Source organism: Chamaea fasciata, unplaced genomic scaffold (genome assembly GCF_029207755.1).
Source record: "Chamaea fasciata isolate MVZ Bird 193981 ecotype frontalis unplaced genomic scaffold, bChaFas1.0.hap1 SCAF_3, whole genome shotgun sequence".
NCBI classification, from domain to species: Eukaryota; Metazoa; Chordata; class Aves; order Passeriformes; family Sylviidae; genus Chamaea; species Chamaea fasciata.
In genome coordinates this window covers 96,300,649-96,321,723 of record NW_027094088.1, presented here as the reverse complement: position 1 = coordinate 96,321,723, position 21,075 = coordinate 96,300,649, and the positions used below count along the sequence as shown (strand labels likewise).

The 21,075-nt window shown below is 37.0% G+C and overlaps 1 protein-coding gene across 1 annotated transcript in view; it reads right to left on the bottom strand.

Annotated features, from left to right (window-relative positions):
• The window catches only part of TRAPPC12 (trafficking protein particle complex subunit 12), a 49,762-nt gene that overhangs the window by 9,142 nt on the left and 19,545 nt on the right, over positions 1–21,075 (bottom strand). The window contains exons 6-8 of the mRNA XM_066179862.1: positions 16,014–16,126; positions 9,337–9,409; positions 5,544–5,617 (exon numbers count right to left, since the gene is read on the bottom strand). Coding sequence (XP_066035959.1) covers positions 5,544–5,617; positions 9,337–9,409; positions 16,014–16,126 — 260 coding nt within the window. The remainder of the gene's footprint in view (positions 1–5,543; positions 5,618–9,336; positions 9,410–16,013; positions 16,127–21,075) is intronic.

The window sequence follows — 21,075 nt, the reverse complement described above, 5'->3', positions numbered from 1 at the left end:
TGTTCAGCCTGGAGAAGAAAAGGCTCTGGGGAGACCTCACTGCAGCCTCTGAAATGGGCTTATATATCAGGGCCTGTTGTGATAGGACAAGGGGTAATGGTTTGAAATTAAAAGAGGGTTGATTTAGACTAGATATAAGGAATGAATTTTTTCACAAATTTATTATTTAGGAAAACTTCAATATTCATTGCAACAACTCTCAGTAAAGGATTTAATTGATCATGGAGTATGACTGTGTTAGGCAGGCATAAAAAACTTGGAACAGGGACCCTGTGATGTCCTCTTTAGAGGAACCCCAGCCATGATTGTAGTACCTATTAATTCTTCCAGGAGTATAATCTAATAAATCTGAAGGATTGTCTATTACTGTGATTTTTATCCCTTCAAGCATCAAATGTGGTCACTGGAGAAATAATTTTCTTGTATCAAATTCTGTGGTGTAAAGCTGCCCCTTACCCAGTGCTCACTCTTGTGCACACTCTAAAGCTCTGGTTACACAACAAAGATGCACAGCACAACCATGAGGGACTGGGGCTCTGCAGTCACATCCCCAAAGTGACGCAGAAACAAATCCCAGAAGACCATGCCGCAAGATGATAGAAAAGTGCTTCTGCCAGCTTAGTTTACAGCTTAGCATGAACTGACTGCAGAAAAGCCTCAGCCACAAGAAGCTGCATGACTGGGCAGTGTTTGCACCATCACAGCAGCACAGGCTCCCTCGTGTACACAGCAGCCAGCCTCGGTAAGAACAAGCAACCAAGTCTTAAGAGGTCCATGCTGCAGGGGCTCCATGGATTTGGCCTAGTCAGGAAAAGAAACCCTCCACCTTTTCTGCACTCCTTATCCTTATCTCCAACACCATACGCATTACAACTACAAGTACATAAATACAGACAGCTCCTGAAATGTGAGACCAGAGGTGAACATTAAGAGTCTAGGCACTCTGTTGGTGGTCACTGCACCCTCTTCCCATACAACAGCATAGCACATCACATCTTACCTACCCCATGCCTTGCAGTATCTGTCACAGGAATATGTGAAATGTCCCATTTCTTCCAGGCGATGACAAGAGACTAAATTACATATGTCCAAAGGCAAAAGCAAGGATGGCCACAGGATGAAACTGTGAAACATATCATATCTAGGCTCACTTCTAAATACAACCTCATTCTGTGGTCACCCACGGATCCCACAGTGAGTTTAATATGCATTTATTATTCTCCCTATACTATGATGAAAGCATTAGGAGATTTCTTGAATATCCTATATGTCACAGAGTATGATACTATTCTGTGATGAGTTTGAGAGGCATCTTATCTGACAGTTCCTTCTGATGGACCACATTGTAAAATACATGATATTTGGTCTCACTTAGTAAAGATTGTTGTTATTCAGTTTTGCTAATGTGACATAACAAAGACTATCTGATGGAATGATAAATACACACCACCTCTGAGGAGTGAACTCTCGATTGATACAAGGAGTGGCTGTGAGGAGTAAAACATATTAAGTACTGCCAGTAAAAATCCCAATGACTACAGCTTGTGATCTTAAGACTTAGAGATGGGGCTGACATATTGTCAAGGTCTTTAATTTGGAAAGATTAAGAGCCTTCCAGTTTTCCACACCTTAGTAAAAGAATCCCAGAAGGTCTGAAGTTACACTATTTAGGACATGAATGAGAATTGGCCTATTGTTTTATAACTCAATACCTCTTTTATTATGAAAATTTGAAGTAAACATTACATATAATAATTGAAAATAGTTCTAGTAAGCCACTAGACCTACTTGCTGGAGTATGTTTTTCCTTTAATGCACCACAGTACAACTGTACTTCCCTTCATGGTCACTGCTTTACACATTTTCATATTTCCCTTATCACCACCTTAAGTACTTAATTAGAAATAAGCATAAATAACCATGATGTGTAGAACGCTGAAAGTTCAAGAAACCTTAGACTAAAGATCTTAGTTACAAGGAGTGGATAGTCCATAAATACTTTGTTTTGGGGAGAGAGGACAGGGATAACTAATTTATCCTTCCTCTCTATCTAGTGCAGTTGTGGAAGGGTTATGAAAGCAGAGATTCACAGTACTATGAATCCAGAGCGCTGTACTGCAGCATTCCGGCAAAAGACATGGCGATTCATGCAGTCTTTCTCCTTTAAATCATAGAGGAACCAAAGTCCTCAGGCATCAGTCCCTTGTGTCACTAGCACAAGCTGTTACCTCCTTCTTGGTACCATTTTAATTGTATTATAACCAGATTAAAATAAATTCTAATGCTTTTCTTTTATGAAGAGCAAGTTCTAGAAAAGCTAACACAACACTGAAGAAAACTAAAAAGCACAAAATGCGCCTTTAATTAGAGTGCATTTGTAATATATATGGAAAACATTTAAGTGTTTATTCCTTAGAGAGAAAAAAGTCTGGTAAGATAACGTCAAAAGCGATTTCAGCTCAGATGAAAAGAACTTGAAAAGTTTTTAAGACAGTTCCACGGTGATTTAGTGAAGTGACAGGCATTTTGCAGATAGACTTTTGAAATGAAACAATGCACCTCATCAGCTGTATGTTAAATTAATATTCCCCTCAGGCTGCTATATTCAGGATATGCTTTCATAGTGACATAAGCCTGTAGTTCTTGTAATTGGGAGTCTACAGTGAGAGGTTACATAGACTCCCTCTCCTCTCCTGCTGCATCTCTACATCTTTCCTTGAATTGTCCCTTGTTCACAGGAAATGGGAAAGTAGGAAAGCTGTTTGATAGCAGTTGATAAAACTTCTATCCACCATTTCTTTGTCATTTGGTTAAGTCCAGCAGTGGTGCACAGAAAAAAGACAGAACCCATTTAAGAAAGGTTATACAAAGAAAGGGAGATGAACAGGAAAGAAAGACTGCCTTGAACTGCCGCCAAACTGTCACTGGTCACATGGATAAAGGGACACAGCAGGCAGAGTTTAGTACCTAGGAAAGACATTCCCAGGGTGAAGGAGACATGACTGATTTCCTGTGTCTGAGTGAATCACTTTAGTTTCACTGACTACTTCCAAAATAATATACCCCTCCATCTCAAAATTTAAGGAGGTGTTTAACTATGCAACACAAATGAGGCATATTTAAAAAGGCAAAAATCACTGTACTACATAAACAGAATTCTTTGATTCAGGTAAGTAATGCAAAAAAGATATGACATGAAAGAAACCAAATTAAAAGTTGAGGATAATGAAAGTAGATTTAAATAGTTATAGGGCCAACATCTAATCAAAGTGGGTTTTTTTAAATTTTCAAGTGTCAATCCTGACAAGATTGTTCCCTGTTAAATACTACTGTAGTTTTTCTGGCCAAAGAAAGAGGTCAGTAAAAGTAAGACAATATTTTGGGGTTTTTTTTCATACCAAAGTTAAAGAGTTTTACTTTAATAAATTATTATCATCATCAACTACTTGCCCAAGGTATTCCATCACCCAACAGTACCTGGGTGAGTGTATCAAGCACAGTGTTGCAATATTGTAAATGGTCACTAGATGGCAATAGATGGTGCTGACTTGGAGAATGAAATCAGTTTTTTCTTAAATTCCATACACTTGAAACACTCGAACAAGAACAAATGCAGTTTTCCAAGTATATGATAGAACAGCAGAAAAGGGTGGAACCGTCTGAAATTAATATAATTGTACTTGGGAGAACTTACAAAAGCGTGTTAACTAATCTGAATAGATTCATGCTGAATTCTCCAGACGGTGGACAAGATGACTACAGTACATGTTAGAATGATCTGGGGATATTCCTGAAAACTGAAAGACTCACGAGTGCCCTATAGCCAATGCACTGAAATGCATATTTCAGATGGAAGTAATTATTAACATGCAATTGTGGTTAATTTGAAAGTTATTGTGAACCATAAATTTCTAATTTAACAGCTGCGAGATAGGCCCTAAATACAACTGGTCTTAAGAAGTATCTGAACTACAGTATTTCTGAAATATAACTTCCAAAAAGATGATAATTGGTATTCACAAATATATTTCTGTTACTCAAAGAAAAGAGCACTAACAAGACCAAACCACGGGAAGGTGAGAACTGTGTGCATGTAGATTGGTGTGTACACATGAAAAACAACAGTGCATGAGTTAAAAAAGAATTCAGAGCAAAAAATAAAGTGTACTTTTGTATACTATTATATATATGTATATGTACATTGTAAAGTATAAATACATATCAGTATTTTTTTATTTATATATTCTTCTTTGTTTGGGATAGCAGCTCATGCTTTTCTTCACTTGTTTACTGAAAAAGAAAATGATTTAAGAAATGAACCTATGTCATGAACCTACTTCGAAAGACAAATTGTTTTAATGAACAATTATTTTTATGCAAGACAGAAATGTTCTTATTACAATATAATCATGAAAACAAATATGTGTTTCCCTTAATTCTCATAACAAGAATATTCCATTTCATGTAAAACTGTATAACTGGCTCTTCTATTTAAAAAAAACCCCAACAAAACCAAACAAAACAAAAAACAAAATAAAACAAAAAAAACCCCCCAAACCCCCCCAAAACAACCAAACCCCCCTGTCCCCCCCCCACCCAAAAAAACCCCCCCAAAAACTCCATACTTTTTTGAGGTATTCTAATATTAAGAATGGAGCCTTGTTTGGGAAGTAGCTCAGTGAACATCAGAGGATGAGGTCTGGCATGACCTTGGGCAATAAAAGTGCAGGAAGCCAGAAGTGCAAATCTTGGCCTGTGAAGATTCTATTGCTGACAATCCTGCTCCAAGGCTGTTGCAGCTAATTGATTTGTAAAGCACAGTTAAGCTCAGGATAACAGCAGTTTGCTGCAAGAATGGCAACACCCCTGTTTTCCTGACCACAATGTGATCGGCAGAAATAATTTTATTTCTACTTCCTGAATACAAGGAGAAGCTCAGAGTGTTGCACCAAAAGGCGTACAATTGGTAAAATAACATAAGGAGGAAACAAGGGAGAAAACCCCAGCAGTGAAAGTTAGTCACTTTTGCTTTTATTGCTTTCTCTTCCACCCCTACCCACTAGTGAGGATTTAAACTTGAAAGAAGACATATTACAACTGAGATCAGTTGACAAGGGAGGATGTATTTGGATGTTCTGGATCTCTATCAGATACAAAAGCTACAGTGTTATTAAGCCTCACAAACAGAGCAACATTCCTAGTGCACAGTTTGAAAAAGGCAGAGCACATAATTGCTTTTAATTAGAGCATTTAGTTAAGTGTTTGAAAAATTCAATTTAAAAATGCAAATTCTGTATTGTTATTGCATGTTCTCTAGGATGATTTGAAGAGAAATAAGTACAGATATGCTCCCAAAGAACATTACTGCAAATAGCTATCTATTAAATAAGACATTATTAAGCCTAATTAATTCTTCACTAAGCAAAACCTTCATGTACTGTCAGGTAGTCTTCCCTTATCTCAGCACCAGTAATTCACTTGCATTTTCTCTGACACTCTATTCTGGAACATACGGTACCTCTGCAGTTCTGCCACCCACGTACCTTCATCATTAGCAGACAGTTTGCCATGGAGTACATCACCCGGCCCAGACGTGACCTCCACAGCTGAACAGAGGCTGCAAAATAAGAGCAGCTTGTGAATTTGCCCAAATAAATTAGAGGTTCTTTCTTGCCATCAATTATTGGTCCTATGAATTACGATTTTGAAAGGTCCCCCTTGTTAACACCGCTGGGTTTTAGCCTAGAATTTTTATTCCTCAGCCCTGCTGCAGCATCAGAGAATTCTGCATCTCTCCAAGGGAATTGCTCAAGCAGCTCTGGGTACCACACTCAAGGCAACAATGCAGAGCAATAGACAGTCACTCAGCTCTCAGCTCAGGCCAAATATTAAACACTGAAATAAGGCACACATTTTCCAACATCAGAACAAAAGGTGCATAAAAGGATTCAAGTGATAATGAGCAACCGTTTAAAAACATGTAATCTACAGCATTAAATGTGATAAATTAAAAAATCAAACACAGATAGAATGTCATTTCAGAGCCAAAAAATGCAGAGTGAGAAATGTCTGAGTCTGGGACTGTTTGTGCTTGCCTCTGGCTGAGAGATATGCTGAAAAAAATCTGCCAAGCTTGTCTGCTTTTCCTATTCTTCTGGAGCTTGCAGGCATTAAAAGCTGCAGCAGATTTCTCCCTCTTGCTTTGCAGACAGACTCTCAATGTTGTAAGAGAACAGTTCACACAGACCCTTATTTTCTCTCGTGTTACAGTACCATAGATGAATGCTAGAAATATTCCTCTAATCCTCAAAAAAAAACCCCACTAGGACTATTCACTTAATACATTTGAAAAATACATGTATCTCAGTCAATCAGCTGTCAAGGTCACTGTAATGATTTGAAAGAGAGTGGGGGGAAGGGAGAAGAGGCTATTTCAATAAAATTGTGATAACTGAGACCACTCATTTGTATCATTAATGTAGTCACTGATGAAAGCATGGCAGATTGCACAGATAACTCTTTCAGCACACAAAGAAGTCATTACAAATAAGAAGAGCTTGGTGAAATGTCTACTGCCTTTCCTAAAAAGGAAAACTCCTTCCATCCTCTTCAACAATAAAAGAAAAAAAATCCAACCCATGACTGTTCTCAAATCACCTTTGTCAAAAAGAAGGTTATAATGTAGAGTCCAAGACTGAACCCAGTATTTCATCCACTGTACCTTACAATGATTCATTACTCCTAGTTTTTTTTTATGAATTCCCCCATGATCACACATCCCTAGTGCTAATGGAGACGACACTGTAAACCATGAACAAATACTTCATGACACGTTGTCCTTTTTTTCTTTCCTTGTGGGTATCTGTAAAATCTCAACATAATTAAATAATTGCCCTTCATTATTTCATTTAAGTAAATATCTTCTTTTTTGCATGTCCTCTAAGTTTGGTAATCACATTCATTTTTTTAGGACTTAGGTGACAACAAATTAGATGCTGATTCCTACACCGGAGACATCCAGGTTTCATGTTAACAATCAGATAGCACCAGCTACAGTTCTCAAAAAAGGACTGCAAAGCAGGCAAACCAGGTATCTTCAGCCTGTGCTATAAACTGAACAGGAACCTGGTCAGGAAATTCTGTAGCTTTGTGGGATGAGGCTTCTTAGGACTGGCAGAAAGGGGTTAAAAAAACACGGCAAAGCAGTAAACAAAACCAAAACCCAACTGCAGAACACTCTTTTACTGAGATGCCTGAAACACTCTCTGCAGGTCCATGTTGTCGTGCTTCCACTCCAAGCATTTGCTTTTCCTTGTTTTCATCAAGGGCTCTGTACTCCACAGTGCCACTCATTTCAATAGGCACTGTGAAGTTACAAAATTGGCATCTTACAGAACGCGTTACCAGGCAAGTGGTGCAATGCTGAATCTCTCTGCCTGCTGAAAAACTGGCAAACGAGGTGCTCTGTTCCAGGCTAGAGATGCCTGGTAGTCAATAGGGTAAGTTGATTGGTGCTGCACCTTCTTACATCAGCAGCATGGAAATTACATGCTAAGCATAATCCCCATAATGAATTATGGGACTGTCTTCACATAAAGTTAATAAGGTTTGCTTCAGCAAGTCTCAGATGAAAAAAGCAAACCCATTATTAAGCCTCCTGGAGCTCCAAACGCAGAGACGACGGCAGAGAGGGAGCAGACCTGGCTGACCTCCAGACAACAGCAGTCAACAGCCTCTGCAAAGGTCCCGTGGGATTTTTGGCAGTCTTAAACCCAGAGGCAGCTGCACTGTAGACATGTAAAGATCTCTCCAAATTTTCTGCAGCCACATCCCTTGATAACTACTAGCTGTTGCTTTTCTAACTATGCCTCCTCCTGAGCTCATCTGAGCTCTAAAGCAGAAGCAGAGAGGAAAAGCAAGGAGACAGTAACTCATGAATAAGGCAGACTACAGGACACAGGATTATGATACAGCTAGGAAATAAGTCTTTGTACCTTAAAGGGAATCAACACCTTGGTTTTGAAGTTGTAAGAAACAGAGATAAGGACGAAAATTCTGGCAGAAAGTGCTAACAGGGAAAAGTAAGTGTGAGAACAGAGGCCAAAAGAACATTAGATACGAGAGAAAAGAACAGAATCTCATGAAGTGCTGTGTCTTATTTCAATGTAAGATTATTCCTCTTTTTCCTAAACCTTTTGAGAAGAGTAGTAAATGTATTCATTTGACATTATATGTGCAAATATCTTTATGATATATGCTGTTCACATGTATTCATGATTACAGGATGCATTCAGAAGATGTATCACATCAGTTACAGTGACACAATAAAGCAATGTTTACATCCAGTCAAACTGAAGACCAAGTAGAAAAATAGTTCAGACAGGTCTACACCCTTCCATACAGACACAGTTTTAAGTAATTATTCATAATTTTTTTCTGCAATTAACTCTATCCAGCCTATTCTATCTCAGAGCCAGACTTCTACTTTCCACGGGCTGTGTGAATGGTCTCCTAGAAAGAACTTGGTAACATTCCTTAGACTGTCAGCTAAAGGAGAAAGTTTTTTGTTTTCTTGGTGTGTGTTTTGAACTTTCTAGGCATCATAAGTGGTCCATACAACCCACAGCAATGCCTAAAATGTCTCCTCTTGTCTAATTTTCAATAATACTCAAATGACCTCATTAGTATAAATTCTGTTAGGAAAAAAAAGAAAGTACTTGTCCTGATCACCCTTTTCTGTTCAGCAATTTGCCCTATACTATTGAAGAAACATCATTGAGATAGAAAAAACAGGAGAAAACATAATTGGATATAAAATCATGAAAACGACGCTGTAATCTAAATATTACTCTAAAGAGTGCCTTAGCTATTTCAGGAGTCTAAGTAGCATGCAGCTACAATGAGACTTAGCCATCTGTGCAGCTGCACCCTAAAGACGGAGTAGCCACTGTATCGTGGTAGTTCAATCTGAAAAAACTGAGTGCATGCCAGACATGAGGTTTGAGAGGAGCCAGTCAGCCAAGGCTTAAGATAAAACACCCATTTAGCTGCAGTAGCAATACACATATATTCATCACTAAAGGATAACAGCCATGTTGTTTCTCCTAAGTAAGGAAAAGAATTGATTTATTGCACGAGTTTGATCAAGGGCAAAACTGTGAAATTAATTCCAGCAGAAAGTAGTACAAGGTGTATCATTTCAGAGGCTGAGTAGGCTATAAGATTACAAAACTACCATTTTAACCAGTCTGGGGCAGTCTTGTGAAAACTTCTGGCACACTTAGGCAAGCAATAAAAATACACTGTCTGTGAAAAAAATGTTTAAAGAACACCTACCTTGTCTGTTCTCCTGTGTAATGTTAGTCATACTTCCATCTTCAGCTAAGCCTTGTTCCAAATTTTCTAGTATCTGCAGTAATTTTTTAAAGTAACCAACATGAGTTTAAACAGCACTATATATTTAATGCAAATTATCTACAATGGGCAGTCTCTGTGTAAACCAATTCATGCAGAAATGCTTCACCTAGGTACAGTTCAAAATTACTGGTTATTACCATAGCTAGACCAATTGCACAAAGTAAGAAAGTTGTTGTACTGTAGAAAGATGTCAGAGTTCAGTTTATGATACTTACAGAACATTAAATGTCAGCACACTCTAGGGTCATACATATTTTGTTAAGTAAAACATGAAATATGCTCCACCAGATAATGAACATTAATGACCACAATGAAAGTCAAAACTGATTTTTTTCAGAGAAGGCCATGGCCTCCTGAATTCTTCACCCTAAGTATGGGCTTTAGTTTCTTTAGTTCCATGTTTTTGTCTTTAATGAAGCATTCTTCTTAGTTCTTTCTGAAAATTTCCTTTTCAAACTTCAGGGTTTATTGCTTTTTTTTAATTGTAGATTTAAAATCATGTAAATTGTTGAGTGAATGAAATATTTGTTGTTTTACTGGAAGAATAGAAATGTATACTTAATGAAGCTTGTGTCTGAAGCACTTTTACAATACACATGCAAGGCTCCATTTGAAACAGAAGATAACTTTCCTTTTCCTAATTCCATTACAATTCTCCAAATCCATTTTCTGATTCCCACAGATGACCCCATTTTTCCTGTTACAGATGTGTAACTTTGGTTACACATGATGCCAGTGATTTCCTTCAAAAATCTATTAGGGCCACTTGCTGTTTAATCAGCCACTGTGGTTACCCAATGAAGGAAATACTAGGCACTTCCTCTTCTGGGGACGTTGTTTGGAGTGCCCTTCCAAACAAAGAGCTTTCATTTTCTGGCAGTATAAACTATAGATTTCCCTAAACCAATGAAGTATTTCAGTTATGCTCAGTGTTTCCCAAAGGAACACTTCAAATCAGCACAGGAAATCCTCAAATTAATCTGGCCTTGGAAAGTGTGTTGGTGTTTTCCACAGCCAATCAAGATAATCTGTACCTCCAGAAAGTCATCTCATGCCACCGATTTTAGACATAAAACGGAAGAAATTGGCCTCTGAGATACCAAGTCCTCTTTACAGACTAGAGGGAAGTTTCGAAGTTCACTTCATAAATTCAGCTACTAAGAACTTAAGAACAAGGACAGACATACAATGAATGTAGAACATTTACCTCCTGCCAGCTGAGCCAGGCTAATTTTCCTGGTAAGAACTGTCAGACCATGACAAATAGAAAGTAATATGGTTTACTGTAAACTTTGGTCAGAGGGCTAGACTGAGCTGCCTTACCTCAGATTTTGAGAGGCTATGAGCATACACCAGTAGAAACTACAGCTTAGCGGACAGGTGGCAATTTATGAGCTGGCAGTGGCATGGCTGCAGGACTGACTCACAGTCCCACTTTCAAAAGCAGTGCAGCCACCTAGAAATCACTTAGAAACCAAAGTGCTACTTCTCAGTGTTAAGTGCCTAGTGTATAACAAGACAACCTGTCAGAAAAAAACCCCACATTCTTCTCTCCCACAAATCCAAACCACTTTATAATCTACTTTCTGTGGTCTAAAAACCCTGACCTTTCTCTTCCCCAATAAAATATCTAGGGATTTCCTCTCAGATTCATTAAGGTCCAAAGTTCCTACTCCTGAAATGCTACAAACACTACAAGGGGCCTTCACTGAGGTAACATGATGTTTTGTTTAAAAAGACAATGGATTTCTCTGAAAATATTCTCACTAACATAATCAAAAAAGGAAGAATTAGATATTAGCATACAATCAGAGTATTACATTAACCATTCTGTAACATTACTTGGGAATATCTGGCCGTGACCTCAAGCTCAACATCATTAAAACAGAGCTCAGTGATAATTTGAGGCTAATTGTTTTATTCCCTAGGTTTATCTCTCTTTTGCCCTTAAATACAAAAACATCACCTGCAGTTTTCCAGTATGTGGGCATTTCTCCACTTTCCAAGAATTGTTTAATAGTAACACTAATGATTCTGATAGTTTCTCAGTGTAAGTAATTGCATTTAGTCAACATGAAATATTTAGGTAGTAAACTGTTTATTCTACCAATATCACATGACATAGCTTTAACCACCCATGTTCCTACTATGAAGAAAAACATGATAGAAAACTTCTACCATTTAATTCATCAGTTTGACACATGACCTGTGCTGCTTCTTTTTCTGAACATTTATTGTTATGCACACCAATTAGCTTCACTGGCTATTATTACTTCACTGAGTCTTCTGTTTCATCCCCTATCTATTGCCTGTATGCCAGAATTACTAATATATCCATACCACCATTCAACCTTTTTTTGGTGCTTCTGGGAACTGTGGCTTTTTTGGTACACTGACTCGTACATGGTCATCCTAGTTTCTATGAACTTAACCAACCAGGTGTCATAGAAATATCCTCTAGACTGAGGTAACATATGAAAAAAAGAAGACTTATGTCACCTTACCAACTAAAAGCTTATAGTAATCAAACCCAAGAGACTGAAAAGTTCACCAATTTGGAAGTAAAACAGAAGGCCAGGAGATACTGAAGAGTGTGTTTGAAAGGGCCAGGGAGGAATATAACTACTCACGAAGGAGAGTGGAACCACAGAAGTTGTGGCTTATGGGTAAATGGCACAAAGTATTTTTCACAAGTTTTGCAAAGGTAACACTTGTAGAGGCCTTTTTAGGAAGCAAGACTGCTAACCCACTTGCTGCTGCTCCACGCACCTGGTAGAAGAGCTGGTGTGGCTCTGGCAGATGAGGGATTAGTGTTTAGAAGTGAAATATATCACACTATGAAATGTGTAGATTTCCAGAAGCTCTCCTTTAAACATCTAGGGAAGCATAGGTACATACAAACAAAAGTTTAGATTTAGCCTGACAGTTGTCCTTTTCACAATCTGGTCTCCAGCTAAGCATTTTTTAGCATGTCTTCAGTGTTAATAGCACTAATGTGATCACGCTTATACTTTTAAACGAATACTCGAAAAGAACAAATCCTTTTGTGATTTAAGTTACTTTTGTTACCCTTATTGCCTGGCTGTTCAAAGACCATTTATTTCAAGGTGGACTTAGAGGTGCAACAATTCATTGAGGCAGTTCATGTTGGGAAGACCAGCAGTAACACCGAGAGCAACAATTGCACTGGATTCCTCTCCCAGGCTGTAACACCCATTTGGCACTACAGATAATTTCTTTCTCAAATATTGTTCATATAGAAAAAGATGCAAAATATCTAACGAGATCTTGATTAGATACTTGCAGGAATACTGGAAAAGGTAAAAACATTATTGCAGGAAAAATATATTTGGAAACACACATTCAGGAAAAATTAAAATAACATCTTTGCACCCAACCTCCAATCCTGCTTCAGGTACCAGAGATATGTGAGTAGATGGAGGCTGTAAAGATCAAGTAACCAAAATAAATACAGTTCCATCTTTAAGTGAAATGGTTAATCTAAAGTTGACAAGTGTCTGTAGAATATATACAACAAAAAGCAACAAAGAATTTAGCAGATTAAAAGCAAGTATTGGATAGGAAAAAAACCTCACCGTTACATTAAGGAAGAGAAATGAAATAGAAAGACAAATTTTCGTATGATCAGCATGCACTACCATTAGCCTGGAATAACCTCCCAGGGCTCAAATGTGGCCTCAGCACCATAGGCTGGCTCATTAAAAACTACAAAACAACCCTGCATTGCAGAGAGACAGACTAGGTGAGCTAATAGGTCTTTTCTTTCTTCTAGCTTTTATGACTCCAAGATCATCTCATTTACATAATGATAATTCGAATGCCCTTCTGTAAATATGGATGACCAAAGATTATTTTTCCACTTTTTAAAATAGGGAGGTAAAACACTAGAGGCTTTTGGTTGAAAGCTCCCCAATTAATTCTGTTGTAACCCAAATGGTTCCCAAGTGTCACATACAAATATTAAGACTAATGAGTGTACATCCTTTATGTTATTTTCTTGGTTATGCCATGGGTTTTTCTAAGTATTAGAACCATATTCTTGAACATTCCAGTTGAGATCGAGATGGTTTAGACAGATCGAGATGGTTTAGACAAACAGCATTCTATACAAAAACCAAAACACATATAAACAATGTTTTTTTATCAGTCAGCGCTGACTTCAAATAGTTACATTACCACCAATTTACAACTGTCTTTTAAAAACACAGTTATCTTTACAAGCTGTCCTTTTTCACACTCTTCTTTCTACAGTTGTCCTTGAATTGATCCAAAAACTAAGGTATTTAAATAAATGCAAACAAATGAAGTAATTTGCAATGAGGTATTTATAATAACTGATCAGATAATAACTGATCAGAAATATTTCCAAGAAGGATGCTGTATTTTTTAGTAGCTATCTGTCCACTTTATCTTAAAAAGAAGCATCCATCAGCACAGACAATAGCTTGTCCTGGCTACCATATCCTAGCCCTAGAGGAAGTTGTCAGAACCAAAGGGACATTGTTGTCTTTCTTGCTGCAATTGAACACACTAACACAGAGGAAACCTTGCAAACACAGATACAGGAAGGCAGAGGCAAAGAGGTGACCATCCCTGAACCAACACCAAGTGCAGAGAACAAGACACTCCTCAGCAGAGCTCGTGGAAGATGTAGAACTAGCTTTAAAGCAGCTTTCTCCAAGGGTACAAGGGATAACACAGAATACACAGTGACCCAGGTCACTAGCAATTGATGGACTGGAAACATGAGAAAGAGACCTGTTCTTCAAGAACTTAGTGGGCAGGGAAATATGTATACATTAATTTGTAACTCTCCTTTATTTCTATTTCATCTTCTCCACCATATTCAGTTTCCCCTATTTAAACAAATAATCAGCCTAATTCATGTTCAAATAAAATCTTGTATTATAGTTTAAAAGCTTCCTTGGTATACTGGATATGCTCTAAGGTATGCACTTTGCAGAGAAACACCAGAGGCAGATCCACCTTAAGGCTGTAGATGACTTGAAGGTCTCGTAAAGGAGTGTGTGTAGGGGGCATGGAGTTAATTTCCTTTTATTTCATTCCTCTACTGACTAGCAACCTTTAACCTGAAAAGAACCATGGCTGATCATACTGTAACTGAGATATGGACATTTTAATCAAGTATGAAAGATGGCTGATGGATGCCCTGCTCAGCAGACACTCCCTCAGTCACATTCAGTTTTCTCTCTTTGTTACAAGATTAAGGAACTTAGAAACCAGTTTAGTTTTGGAACCTACTGGGAGCTTCATGACTGAGGGCAGACAGTGCAGCACTTAACACCAGACTGCATAAACCCAAGATGTGAAAGAGCCAATCTGCTGCAGACTGGGGCAGGCAAATGTTAGTAGTAGCACCATGAAATCCTACCGTAGAGGTGTATGGCATTTCCTAGAAGAAGAGAATTACTTCAAATTGAGAACTGTTTATGAAGAGGAGGGCTGGAGAGAACAGCCAGCCAGTGATATTAGATGACAGGTAACAGCAGTCATCAAGTGCTAAGAAGTACCACTTCTTGGCCAAATTGAATACATCTCTCAATGGTTTCCAAATCAATTCTTTCCAACTTCATAAAAAATGCCACTTTCACCTCTTATTATCTAAACCATTCATTTTTCCCGTCGTAATAAAAATAATTGGGCTTTTTACTGTAAACATTTGGTTTTCCTACACATTACTGTGTTAGAAGAAAGTTGATTTCATACATGTAATGCCATTACAGCTACACAACCGGCAATTATCAAATCCCTCCACTTCCCTTACCCAAGTTATTTTAAGGAGCAAATATAGGAAACTTGCAAAGAACACTGAAAATGAAAAGTAATCATGTGTGTTTATGTTATGTACAGTTTTGAACTTTCAAGTGTAATAGGTAAAGCAATAATGTTGCATTTCTTCTACAGTTTACCGTACTGTAAAATTCATGGTCACTGGTGCATTAGACTACTTGGGAAAGATTTCTGGGAAAAAAACATTTAAGGACAAATGCTTATTGCTCAGGGTTGCTATTTTTAGTGGATAAAGTTAGTGCTCACAACACCATGACTCCAACTTCATCACTGACAAATCCCATGTTATAATTTAGGCCATAATTTTGTATCATAGCATTTGACAAAACAAAACTCCAACCAAACTTGTAGCAGATTGTGTTTATATTCCTGAATAACTGTTGTTTCTAAATCCAGTTATTTTGACTATTTCTGAAGGATCAAGGTCATTAACAACTACTTTCAGTAAGCTGGACATGGCTGAGTGAAGGAAAGAAATCTCCCCTATTTGCCCTTAAACACATCTGCTTACTGTGCACCACATATTGTCTGGCAAAAGCATGGAAGTTGTCCTCTGTTCTACTCAATTGAGCCAGAGCTACCACAGAGAAGAGAAGGATCTCTCTTAAAATGGAAGAGGCACTTCATTACTTTTAAAAGCAAATTTCTTATTTGCATCAAGATGGTGTAAAAAATGTCATCATTGAAACTTAATGTTCTTTATAAGGACAATAAAATTTGTTTCTTAAACATTAAGAAATGTTAGTGCCTAGAGATGCTGTTACCTTGGCGCAGATTATCTTCATGCTATGCAGTCTGTCAAGTGATTCCTGAGGATTTCCCAGGTACTGAGGAAGTTCGGCATGCAAAATTCGCATGGAGAAAGGAACCATGGAACCTAGAAACACAATTAATTTTGTTTGCTAGTATGTTTGCTATAATGATCAGTTTGTTATTCGCCTACATTAAAAAAGGTATGTCTCACTAGTGTTTATATAATGAAGTCCATTTTGCCTTCATATCTTTTTCTTCCTGATGAAAAATGTGAAAGATGAGAAAATAGGAAACTTCTACTCAGCTGTATCATGTGCTGTGTTTAAAACATTTTAAACAGGCAAACACAAGTAAACCACAATCAAGGCAAGGTGCACCTAACTGAAATTTTCAAAAACATGTCGTACTGGGAAGTACAATGTTTCATTGAAGATTTCTTTAAACTTTTAAAAATGAAAGATGAAAAAAAAAAAAAGTTTACTCTAGCTGCAGCTACATTACTACTACCATTTAATAACTATGTATATTTTACAACCAATGTAGAAGAAATAAGATGAAACAACTGGTCTCCAAGGTATGCCTGTGGAAGAGATATAACCAGGGCATGCAAAATCTCTTGGCATATTTTTGTGTAACTTCTGGTTCATTCAAAACATCAAAGAAAAAGGGAATTTTTAGGAATATCTGGAGAGAAAAATAAATTAATACTACTCTACTACTAGTACTGTTTTTGTTATTGTTATTATTGTTGTTATATTATTATTATTATCATCATCATTATCAATATAGCCAAAGACCTCATTGTCTATGTTTTATGGGCATCCTGGCTGACTTCACAGGCAGTTCCAGGAGTTTAGCCAAACCCTAATGTGTGCAACATCTTGCTTTCAGATAACTGCATAATCCTGATACACAGACAACAATACTGAACCTGAACTAAACACTACTACTGAAACCAAACCAGAGCTGGCATAATGGAGATACAGGCCCTGCAAAACACCTTGCCACTGATGCCTTAGGATTTAGCTTTTATATTTTTTCAGATCCTACACTGCTTTAGTATGTAACTCTAAAACTCCATAGCCCGTCAGCTACTGTTCTCCCATTTTATTCGGACAAAACAATTCCTCCGTGGGCCTGAAACTCAAGCACATCTTATTGTCTCAGGTGCCGAGAGATATAAACAACCATGAACTGGAGGGGGGGGGAGGGGGGCAAACTCGGAGTAAATTACTTCATTACCTGAAGCTGTAATTGGAGGATTAACTCCTGATATGTAAATGGACTAAACTTATAACTGTGTGAAAAACTCGTAACCATTGTCCATCTTGAGTGTAGCCCCTCAGAGGCTTTTGACTGCCCAAGGGGTACCTATTGAGGGCCTTTAATAAATACCCCCTTTTATTCTCTTAATCTTATCTAGCCTCTCTTATAGGCAGCCACTCCAAGGCATCACCATATTTCTAATATTTTAATATCTGCATTTGCTATACACATATTCTAAGGGGATTTCTCTCTCAAGTTACCTCTTGCCTCATCTTTTCTCAAAAACAGGACTCAGGAGCTTTCTAAATAGATTTTTGCACCTGTTCTTAACAGGTTTATGTCAAAGAGGTAAATGCTATACAAAATGAGTCACTGCCTCTAGACTTTTTTTAAAGGTTGACAAAATTTTAATCACAAAACTCACTAATTATGACCTTCACAGTTAGTTACATATACATAAATTTCTCTTCTAACTATTCCCGATGGCTTCCCTGACTGCTGTGTTCCTGTAATGGAGGCATACATGAGTTTCATGCAACATCATGTGTGGAAAACACATTAAGAAAAAAAAAAATTACCTCTGATGTTCTATTAAGAGACATGCAGAAGTTCATTCAAAGAGTCACAAAAGTTGTGAAATATTTTATGTATGTATTCTGGATAGTGCCTAGCATGACAGAAGATACACACTCATTGTAGGCAGTGAACAACAGCAAAAAGGGAGCTGAAAATAATTTAAGTGTAAATTCCGTGCCAAAATACCAGAGAAAAATTGCTTTGCAGACATGCTGCAAACTGCACTGCAAGCCTATGGAAGCAAATCTGAACTTTGGCTGGTCCTATCTCTACCACCTCTTCAATGACCAAGTTCTAATAACCCCACAATCCAACAGCAATCCTGTAAAAAAAAAAAAAAAAAAAAAAAAAAAAAGCAGTGCCTAAAAACAGGTAGTTTTTTTCTTTTGGAGAAGGTAGTCTTAATTTACTGATGATGCATCTTCTGCTGCACTCAATGGGATTTCAAAGGCAAAGGCAAAGGTAAGAAAAGGGGGGGGGGAATTTTGTAAAAAATGGAAGGAAGCTAAAAGTTTAGCAACATTTTGGTTAATGACTGCATTGCTGCATTGTCAATTCTGAACACGTTTGTATGTTTACATCCTCTTGTAAAATGCAACAAAAAGTCAATTCAATAAACACTCATACAGAAAACTTGAATTAGTACCTGAACTCAACACACAAACAGACAGGTATTTAATGGAGCACAGATGAAACATCTCACATTATCAATTTTTAATCAAATTTACATAATATTTTGTGATACAGTTTTTTGGAATTCCGTATTTCGTGAAGTATTGATCTTAGGTGTTGCTGACTGAAACCACTCTACTAGAATCCGTGTGAGAGGAAAAAATAACCCACTACCAATCCACATCATCAGAAGTGGTGTCAGAGGATGTCAGAATGATGAATGTGACTCCAGGTCAACGTAGACTCCATAAGAATCTGATTTATTTCCCATTACAACTAAATCCTCAGTTGTAACAGGCATTCAGAACTACATTACTTCAAAATGTACTGTATGGATGTATTATTTCTCAACTGCTTAGTATTTCCTTCATAGCTTGTGACCAAAAAACATTCCAGTGAGATCCTCAGTAGTACATCAAGAGTGGTGACAGATCTCAAAAAAAAAACAGAAGAAAGCTGGCTCAGGGTGTAAGGCTAGTTACTATAAAGAATTTTCAAATGAGAACTTGTATTGCAGTTTCTCACAGGAGGATCTAAAACTCTAGCATGTTTCTTCTCTTTTTTAAACTCATGACATAAACAGAAGAAATTTTTCTGTAGACATCCAGCAGATCCATCCAATTAATGTCTATTACTTACTGCTTATTAAGCAAGATACTAACTTTATTTAAAATATCAGAAACACTAGCTCTTTCTGCCCTCTTCCTCAGTTTCCTTTTAATCCTTCTGAAGAGTGGGAGATTATTGTGGAGGTTTTTTTGGAGAAAGCACAAAACTGTACACGTGCTCTCATACAAATGTGACAACTGAGGAAAGAAGAAAAGAAACGCCCTTTTACTACTGGTAAGGCTTTCTTACCAGTTCGTGTAAACAGTATTGTGTAATTTCAGGTCAAATCAGATGAGCAAATTGCTCATTAAAAACCTGCAGCACTTACTCAAGCCACTCAATCCAAAAATAGACTCTAAATACACTGCTTATAAATAATAAAACTCTTGAGATTTTTTGTTAAGTGCATTTTCCCAGATATGTTCCTGTCTACAAGTAAACTTCTTTTTAGTAAAATTATATGGGTAATGTACCTAATTCAGTTCCTACAGTAATTGACTAATTTTCTGGTTAAAAAACAGGCCATAAATTTACTTAGATTTAGTAAAGTTTTCAATGAGTGCTACTTATATAAGGTGCTAATACAATTTACATACACTTCTCAAAAAGAAATACATGGCAGTAATAGAAATGCATGCAAAAAGATCTGTTCACCAATGTAATTCTGTAACTGATTAACAGGTGTGTTGGAGCTGACAAGAGGTGAGACTTAAAAAAGGCAAAAGATATTTTCAGAAAACACTGTGATTTCCATTTCACCTTGTTTAGTTTAACAAGGAAACAATTGGGAAGAAGTAAATGATGCCTGCTGATGACTCAAATAGATCAACAATAATAGTATTAGGAAGGTCTAAAAGGCAGGTTGTAGAATTTGGAGTACAAAATTTAATGAAAAAAAAAAAGATTAGTAGGGGAGAAAAAAACTATACTTCCCTCAATGAACACACTTATATTGGGAAAAAGAGACCCAAGAAAGTACCATTGACTGCATTAACACTCAGCTATAACAGAAATAATACATGTGCTTGGTTAGACTAAAAATTACCTTTTTTAAAAAGTTTCATCTACTCACTTTCAGGCCACTTAAAGTGTCCATGGAAAGACATATTTCTTTGTAACAGGTTTCTGTTATAAGCAGGTATACATATCTATTCCTGTGGTATCCCACTAGGGACAAGAAAATTTTATATAAACACTGAATTTATCAGATTGTCTTTTGCAAAACTACTCAGAATCAAACCTATGTACTCTATTATATTTCACTCAGTACTGAATTTAACAGGGCAACATGTCAAGGAAGTATTTAAGACAAATAGCATATGCTGTAATTAAAATGTTTAGTTAAGAGAATAGGAGATCTCTACTTCATACTTCCGATTTCTACGGTAATGTCCTCTTACACAATAGAACTATGCCAGCTAAACTTAGATAATTTCCACAAAATGCAACACCCTACAATTACTGCTATATATCGAAATTTTATGTTTAAGTTAAACAGGTCTTATTCTAGCTTCATGTTTTACAATTGACCTCTGCTGCTCCTCTTTAGGGGTTTCATAATAATATATAAAAATGTATAATGGAAAATGGTTTAATTTTAAGACAATTTTCTTAGCAATCACTTTTAAATACACTGGAGATTTTTTTTTTCAAAGAATATGATGTTTGATTGTTGCTTTCACATGAATTAATCTCATTCGTATGTGTGTATATATATATATATATATATATATATATGTATTATCAACATAATTTACAAAAGGCAAAATTAAAAAGTAAAAAAAGGCCTGCTGAAAGGAAAATGGGTACACTGCAAGCATGGGAACAGATGGAATAAAGAGCAAGATCAGGTATACTTTTCTAAGACCACAGATTTCAATTTCTGTTTCTTTATGAACAGCTGCACATTTTCATAACTGTCAAAACATAAACATCACCTTATGTCAATCA